We start from the raw sequence: 8,543 nt of genomic DNA, 5'->3' as shown, positions 1-8,543 counted from the left end.
AATAAGAGGGAGAGAGTGGGTGTGTCTCGGTCCTAATTCTGGGGAGGCTGGGTTCATCTGTAGTGGAGACACGGCGTACTGGGTTTGATTCACATCCATTAAGAGCCTGTTCCTTTGTGCTCGGCTCTGGCAGCGCTGCCTGGGTGTTGTTGGAGGGAGGTCGAAGCTGGCTGGCACAAGGCTGCCGCCCAAGTAAATAATCACTTTGTCCTCCATCATTGTATATTTAAATACTCAATAAAGGAGTGATCAGTGTGTGTGTGTGTGTGTGTGTGTGTGTGTGTGTGTGTGTGTGTGTGTGTGTGTGTGTGTGTGTGTGTGTGTGTGTGTGTGTGTGTGTGTGTGTGTGGAGCGATTTAAACGGGATGCTGTTTTGTAAGTGTTGCGTTTACACGATCCGTTTGTCCGTAGAGCAGTTTTAAAAAGTGATTTGATTTGTCAAGGTGGTGTATGTCATCATTTACACCTGTTGTCAGGTGTAAATATGACCCGAGTCGTTCATCGAAACGATGGATTATGCGCGCGGAAGGGATGACTCGGCTAGGAAACCCGAGTTAAAGTTCGGAGAGTTTGCTATCTGCCGTTCAAGTGACCGAAATCCTACAAAAAAAAAAAACGTTTCCATTGCCAGCATTCAAAAAAACGCCAACCTGGTCCTTTTAAAAAAAAAAAAGGCAAACACAGCTGAAACATCGCAGCCCAACTCACCACTCTCTCCCTCTAGTTACGTTTCTTTAGTCTTCCAAGACAAGCATCTGACAGACAGCTGGAGCTAATCACTCCCGTGTGTCTGGGCGAGAGATAAACGCATGACGTGGACCTCCTCGCCAGGGCTGATCCCATTCCCCGGTGGCGGACGCCGCGAATGGAAAGCGCTAGCATTCCTGCGTGTTAGCGCTAATAGCGTTTCTACAAAGCCGTCCACCCTCGGTCAACCAATATTGGCGCCCGGCTCGCTGCCTCGTCGTCTCCCCCCCCCCCCCCCCCCCCCCCTCCGCGCTCACCCCTCCCCAGGACGAGAGGCTCGGAGAGGCCGGGGGAGACGGAGGCCCCCCCTGTAGCTCTCCGTGGAGGCATTAGTGCACTTTGTATTCAGCGGGAGGGGCCACCGTGTGATGGAGAGCTTTGCGTTGCCTATCTCGCCCAGTGAGGTAGTGGGGGGGCTGGGGTGTGATTGAAGACGGTAATCTGGGAGCCAAAAATCTCAGAAACCCCCCCCCCACACCCACCCTCACATTACAGATCCCCTGGAGTCCATCAGAGTTAGCCCGGCGTCAGCGGGCTGATGAATGGGCTCTTTAAGCGGGCGTGGCAGCGGCAACGGCGGCGGGCGGCGGTGGGTGTGACGGCAGGCCCACAACTAAGTTAGAGATTTAACAGATCTAATTAGGGTTGGGCTGCTTTTTTCATGGAGGTTGCCTTGATTGTCCTTAAGACCCCAGAGGGGGTCCGGCTGTAGTTTTTCTTCGTTGCGTTATGTGTGTTTTCGTAATCCTGAGCTTGAGTTACCGCGCGGAATAGGGCATCTTCGTCGGTGTCCTTGCGAAACACCTCATCATCCGACGAGGAGAGTGCTGCAGTCAGCAGAAGCCCGCCGCCAGGCTTCCCTTGTGTACGACGGGCGCACAGCTGTGGGCAGAATAAACACAGCCCCCCCGTCCGCCCCCCCCCCCCCCCTCCTCCCCCCCGTATGATTAATACACCGGTCGTCTCCGAGAGCACAAAAGCTCAGAAAGCCTGCGTCGTCGGTTGTTCAGGGGGGAAGGCAAATCGCACCCGCTGGCGTTCGCTGCTGCAGACGGTCCGAGCGGAGAGGCGTCCGATTTCCAGAGCCCACAGTTAGTATTTGAACAGATAGGCTTAAAGGGGAAGAGCTAAGCCAGGCACAAAATAAGCTAATCCTTTTAGCAGCTCCCGGTATTCAGAACCATTTATTACACCACTCGGAGCAGAGCTGGGCCCAGGGGGAGGCGACGGTGCCACCAGTCGCAGCTCAACATCCGTCACACTTATCGCTTTCCTTAACAAACTACCTGTGCTTTACGAGCGCGTCTGTCGGGGAGAATGGTGGTGGCCCGTCGGTTATTGGTTTGCGTTATCAACATCAATGCTCGCGTCCAGGTTCTGGCGGTTTTTGTTGATGGTGCGGTGGTGGTGATGTGCCACCACGGCTAATGTTTATTTATAGATATTAAAAGACGTTCGGGAAAAAAAAAAGCGAAGTTAACCAATTATTTTCGTTTACATTTAGTGCGAGTTGGCGTCTGCTGCAACCCAGGCATATATGGGGAAATCGTTGTGCTGTGGTGCGCTCTTTGAAAGCGGCTGAATAACGAAGAGGTTTTTGAAATGTTTTCCTATTTACTTGCACGCTCCAGGAATATCCTGTTTAGAATTCGGCTAATTACAGACTTCAAAAGGAGATCCGTGCACACACTCGCAACAGATCCACAGCATATCCTACAGGTTAACCACTTCCAAGCCTCTTCATTTAAAGGGCCGTGGGACCTTGACCAGAGATAAAAGCATGCACTCATCCCCCGCAGTATGCTGTGTGTGTGTATGTGTATGTGTATGTGTATGTATGTGTGTGCGCGTGTGTGTACATGCGCAGGCGTGTGTGCATGTATGTGTCTGTGTGTGTTTGAACGCGCGTGCCTTTGTATGTGCGGGCGTGTGCATGAACATGCGTACGTGTGTGCGTGGTTGTGAGTGTGTGCGTACATGCACGCGTGTATGTTTGCGTATGTGCGCGTGTGTGTGTGTGTGTCGGTGTATGTGCGTCCGTGCATGTGTTAGTTTTCATGCGTTTGTGTGTGTGGCCGTTAATCTGTTGTGTACATGTGTGCGTGCGTGCATTCATGCGTGTGTGTGTTTATGTGTCTAGAGGCCTTGTGTTTTAAGTGGTGAGGTCCTGTGCTGCTGTACGGAATTAACCCCTGGGGGGGGGGGGGGGGGTGGGGGTGGTGGGGGGCGCGCCAGCGTTCACACGTTCAACTGGCAGCACAGCAGGGTGCCTGCACCCCGACGCGCCACGCAACACCTCTCACCGTCCTCCCCCTCGCCAGCTTCATTAGCGGCCCGCCTCCTTATTCCAGAGCGCTTCTTTCTCTCGTTGAGTGTCTTTAATTTACCATCGTCCCCCCCCCAAGGCCGCTCCTGTAATCACCCTGTCTGGGTTTTCTTTAATTTGTGTATTTCTTTATTTCTTTTTCCGTTTTTTTTTTACTTCAACGGGAGAAACACAAAGCACAATGCCCGGGATTCCTTTTTCCATTTCATGGCTGCACAACGGATGATCGGGGGGGCTGTTCCGTCTGCATGGCTACTCCTGAACTGGAGCCCATCGGGGCGTGTGTGGGGATGTCTAGTGGTGGCAGGATGGGAAACCAATCTATTCCTGAATTGCACAGGAGGTTTGAGTATTGGTACACACACACACAGACAGACACACGCACACACACAGACACGCACACCCCACATAATCAGAGGTTTGTTGGGTCTCTGTTGAGCCAACACACTCATGGATTATAATGTTCAAGAGCCTACCTGAGATAAACTCTACGGCTCTATCTCTCTTTGTCTATGTCCTTCTCTCTCCCTGTCTCTTCCTTTCTCTCTCTCTCTCTCTCTCTCTCTCTCTCTCCCTCTCTGTATCTATCTCCCTCCATATCTCTTTCTCTCACTCCCCCATCTCTCCCTCCCCCAGCTCTCTTTCTGCCTCCCCCCAAACCTCTCTGTCTCTGTCACTCTCTCTCTCTCTGTCTGTGTGTAATGCTATTTTCTATCGCTTGCACAAAGGCCAGCCGGAGACTCTCATGTTGAGACAACAAGCCTCCTGCTGTTCTGCCAGGAATGCAAGCACGTAGAAATGGGGACATAGAACAGATCCAAAGGCTTTGGCGCGGTGCGGTTGGACCCACCTCGCTTGCCAGTACATACATTAGCGATGTGGAAGTGGCACCGTTAAGGCTTGAATCGGCCAAATCTATTGTCGCGTTTCAATGCGGAAACATCCGGATTTAACGTTCGTCACCGCAGATGGGAAATGTACCTTGCTCCTGGGGGACTTCTGGGAAGGAAATGGCTTAACCCAATTTTTTTTGCAATGCATGCAAGAGCGGTTGTCGTCCTGTTACGGTGTTTACACGGGGGGGAACATCTTCAAGAGTGCGGTAAGGACAGCTTCTCCTCCACAAACCTAGAAGCATAACGACAGAACAGTAGCTGTCAGAAGGAGACGAGAGAGAGAGAGCATCACGTCACGCTCAAACCCAGAGGACCCTTATTCCGAGAAGATTACACTGCTAAATGTTATTCCCGTTGTTACTCTGTGTCGTTAAAGTGTGACGTTTGTCGCCATCGTCGGATGCCATTGTTTATTGAGCCTCGCTTACATTAAAATGCCATTAATTTAATCACTGGATCATTATACAAAAGCAGAGGGGGGGGGGAAAACGCCACATTTTTCAATCAGTCCCCCCACCACCCTGTCTCTGGCCCAGCTGGGCTACTTATCCGCGGCTACGCCTGGGCGATTTGTAAATAGGTGGCAGACATGATGGATTTCTTCAGAGGACAGCATGGTACAAAGTAAATGGGTACAGACCGTTGGGCACACGCACACCCACACACACACACACACACACAAACACACACACGTACATGTCCACATGCTCAAACCCACACACACACACACACACACAAACGCACATGTGCCAAATACACACACAAACAACAAACACGTACACTTAAGTCTGCACACGTACGCACACAAACAAACACACACACATACACAAGTCTGCACCCGCACACATAAACACACACATGCACACACACACACACACACACACACACAGACACACACACCTTGAAGGACGCCAGGTCGTATGCCACAGTTCAGACCAAAGACTTTGGAGTCGCAGGTGTTTGGAATAGCAGACGTGTTTGACTCATTTGGATGCAGCCTTTCCTCGATAGCAGCACAGAGCGAGAGTGAGACTGGGTCCTTTTTGAGTGCTGTGAATAGAATGTAATAGCTCTTGTGTGAAAAACGGCATGGCACCATATGCTGAGCCTTCCCCATGGGGTAAGTGCTGGGAAATCGCAGACAAATAAAAGGTTTCGGCTGACTTTAAATGCTTTAAACGCTTTAAAAAATATAAATGCTTGTACAGCCAGGAGAAAGGTAATTAATGGTGTGACAGGACCCAATCTTTTAGAGCGCTATGGCTTGTTTTGCCAGACACAACACCACCTTTTCTTTTTCTTTTTTTGTTGGCGCATGTGAAACACCAAAGTTTGTGTTGCTGCCTATATATAAAAAAACAACAACACCATCCGGTGTTCTGGAGGATGAGAAGAGCTACCATGAGGGTCTGTGCGGGTACAATCGGTTTGGGAAAACGCGCGTTAGTGAAACGAGTGAGTAGGCAGCGTGTTGCAGGCTAGAACGATCTCATCGTCGTCTCTGCTGGAGACGACACGGCCGCGGGGCGACCCGAAAAAGAACCGGGAGGGAGGACATGTGTCTTCAACCCGGCCGGCTGACGTGTGCGGATCACACGGATCAGACGGCAGCGGGTGCGTGGCCGTGGCAACACGTCAACACGGTTCCAATTATCTCCTGATCCAATTATGTCCTCACGTCGCACGACGGGAACACGAGACACGGATACGAGCGCGTCCTCATGAGACGCCGGCGGCGGTCTGGTTCTGATTAGATTGTGGCGATGTCTTTTTTTTTTTTTTTTTCCCCGACGCAGTTGGTTAAAGATTGGGCAATTAACTAACATGCTGGGGTTCATTTCCACCCCGAATAAAGACTAAAAAGCCTCCACAAGTGGTTCTAATTGGAGCAGACTGTTATCCCCGGTTGTGCGACGCGTTGATTGGGGAAGGTGTCGACTGCGTGGCAGGTGCGAGTGTGGAAGTCCGGCCCAATCTGGCGACACAGGGCCGCGCGTATTTATCTCGTATTTAAAACCCGAAAGGCCACATGAGTCCGACCCCCCCACCCCCTCTGCCAAACGCAACAGTGCCCTGTAATGTACGCAACATCTGCCCTGGACGTCTGGATAGAAACATCCCTGCATTAGCATGCGCTGGCACACGCACGACGATGTCATCTGAATAATTATTATCAATTTCCATCAAGAGATGTTCCAGTTGTTTTTTGTGTGTGTGTGTGTGTGTGTGTGTGTGTGTGTGTGTGTGTGTGTGTGTGTGTGTGTGTGTGTGTGTGTGTGTGTGTGTGTGTGTGTGTGTGTGTGTGTGTGTGTGTTGTTTTAGTTCCTAGGCTACCGAGAGATAGCAAAGAATCGCACAGAGATGCTAATCAGACAAATTAAACATGACATCACCAGCGGCTATTCTATTCCACGGGCCGGTCGCCAGCTTTCATGATAACAAGCCTCTGAAATAGGAAGATATCTGGCGAAGAGGGAAATTATCACGTAATGCAACCGAACAATTTGGCCCAGTTGGTTTTATTACATGTAATGAAGTTTGGATAGAATTTGAAGTTGAAACCTTGGATTCTGTTCATTTGTTTTAGGCTGTGGCAATGTGTGCTAGGATCTATCATGAATAATACATTTGTGCAATAGATAGAAAACTGAAACGGGGCATCATGGCATTAACCTTGTTTTGTATTGAGAATGCTGTGTTCTTCTCTGGCTGCTCGGAGAGTCTGCCAGACATCCACCTTTTATTCATTACTTACGTCATATGTTGCCGCAGTATTGTGTCAGTGTGCAGCATCTGATGACCCGTGATGTGTACACAATGTGTTTATACAATTACGTTTGGAATGGACAAAGCGATGGCGAACACACACTCGAAAAACACATCAGCCTACGGAAGAATATAGATGTCCTTGGTACCTCGAAAATGTATAATAAGTTTTTATTGGAAAAATAGATTTTTTTTTCATTGATCGGTTACATCAAATATAATTAATTCAACATGTAAGCTGCGTGATTTCAGGAGCAGCAGGATCCATACGAATCACCATGGCAACGACAGAAAAGCGTTAAGAAAATCAACTAATAAACCAAACAGCCCGAACCCTTCACTGAATGAAGGTAATAATAATTATCATCTTATTATCTATATTAACAATAATAAATGAACACTTTTTCGCTAGAAATGTTTTCAAAACGAATTTCAATGCCGAAACTATCTTGAATTTTCCACAGAGAATAATACAAATGTCATCCATTTCGTTTTTTGGCAGACAGACAGACAGACGCTAGACGTCGATAAGGGAGCCGGGCCAGAGAACTTTGGGCCACATTGATGAACAACCTATTCTGTCAGTTTGAGCGTTGGAGAACACACTTTTCTGGCAGTATAGGCCACTGTGTAAAGCCCATTTGAAGACAAGAGTTTAACTTCAAGGTGGATCAAATATGTCCTCGAAGGACACCTCGAAGGAGTTGGAAGTGTGTGTGTGTGTGTGTGTGCGGAAAGAGAAAGCTGTAGAGCAGCGGGTACATCCGCACCTTTTGGCCCTCTCCGGCCCGTCGACGTCAGCTCACACCTACCGTAGTTCTGTTCCTGACCCAGTTCAATTGAACCAAGCCACACGATCACAGGGTGGACTCAAACCGAACTCATTATGGCATCCCTAAGTGGAACAGTGAAAGAACAACACAGGGTTTGGTTATTCCTAAAAACTCTGAAAATCTGAAAAGCACTCATGCTTCATCATGGACCGTGAGCTCTGTGTTGGTGAGCGGAAAGCCATGACCCTCGCAGTGTATGAGTGGATAGTTAATGGACTGCATTTATACAGCTTTTATAACCAGTGGCCGCCCAAAGCACTTCACAACACGGCCTGACATTCACCCGTTCATGCACACATGCACACATACACCGACGGCTGACCGGAGCAGTTGGGGTGAGGTTAGCCTTGCTAAGGGACACACCTCCACACTCAGCTAGGAGAAGCCCGGGGATCGAACTAGCAACCTTCGGTTCACCAGCCGACCCACTCTACCTCCTGATCCACATTCCACTCCATGTTCAATTCTTCATGCACACTCATGATTTACCTGCAACACTGTTCCCCAGCAATACAAATCTGTGCTTCTGATTGAAACTGACCTGTCAGGTCAGGTCCACCCTTCGTTGGACCACAACAAGCATTTGTGGAGAAATGATAAAAAAAAAATGATGCAGCTGTCCTCGAGCACCGCGGTATTAAAAATAGCAGCGTTGCATCGTAAAGGCCCCTCTTTTATCCAAGTGCGTTATATACGGCAAACACTAAACATTGATATGAATTTGAAATGAGATCAAGGGCATCTTTCCCCCGGGCCCCTGGCGGCAGCATTAGCATGCTACGAAATTCACCGCAGCCAATAAAAATATGTCTCATTTAAGTAAGCAACCATAAACCAAAGTGAGCTAGATGGCTTTGCCGTAAAATCTTTGGTGCTTAACTTATGCCGCCCCGACTGTGAATTGTTGCTGCGAAAGCCCGAATAGATTGGCGCTGTCACACTGAGCGCCGCTCATAAATCCACATGATGTACGGC

General features: G+C 49.3%; 1 protein-coding gene across 1 annotated transcript in view; it reads right to left on the bottom strand.

The window, feature by feature from the left end:
• Positions 1-1,231: 1,231 nt before the first annotated feature.
• man2a2 (mannosidase, alpha, class 2A, member 2) overlaps positions 1,232-8,543 on the bottom strand; it is a gene marked incomplete at its 3' end in the record, with an annotated part of 43,087 nt that continues 35,775 nt past the window's right edge. The window contains exons 23-25 of the mRNA XM_084477182.1: positions 7,506-7,560; positions 1,510-1,607; positions 1,232-1,360 (exon numbers count right to left, since the gene is read on the bottom strand). Coding sequence (XP_084333308.1) covers positions 1,232-1,360; positions 1,510-1,607; positions 7,506-7,560 — 282 coding nt within the window. The remainder of the gene's footprint in view (positions 1,361-1,509; positions 1,608-7,505; positions 7,561-8,543) is intronic.

This window comes from Micromesistius poutassou (assembly GCF_964030765.1).
Source record: "Micromesistius poutassou genome assembly, chromosome: 13".
In the NCBI taxonomy this organism is placed as follows: domain Eukaryota; kingdom Metazoa; phylum Chordata; class Actinopteri; order Gadiformes; family Gadidae; genus Micromesistius; species Micromesistius poutassou.
The sequence above is the reverse complement of the archived record's forward strand: the minus strand, read 5'-3'. Positions and strand labels throughout refer to the sequence as shown.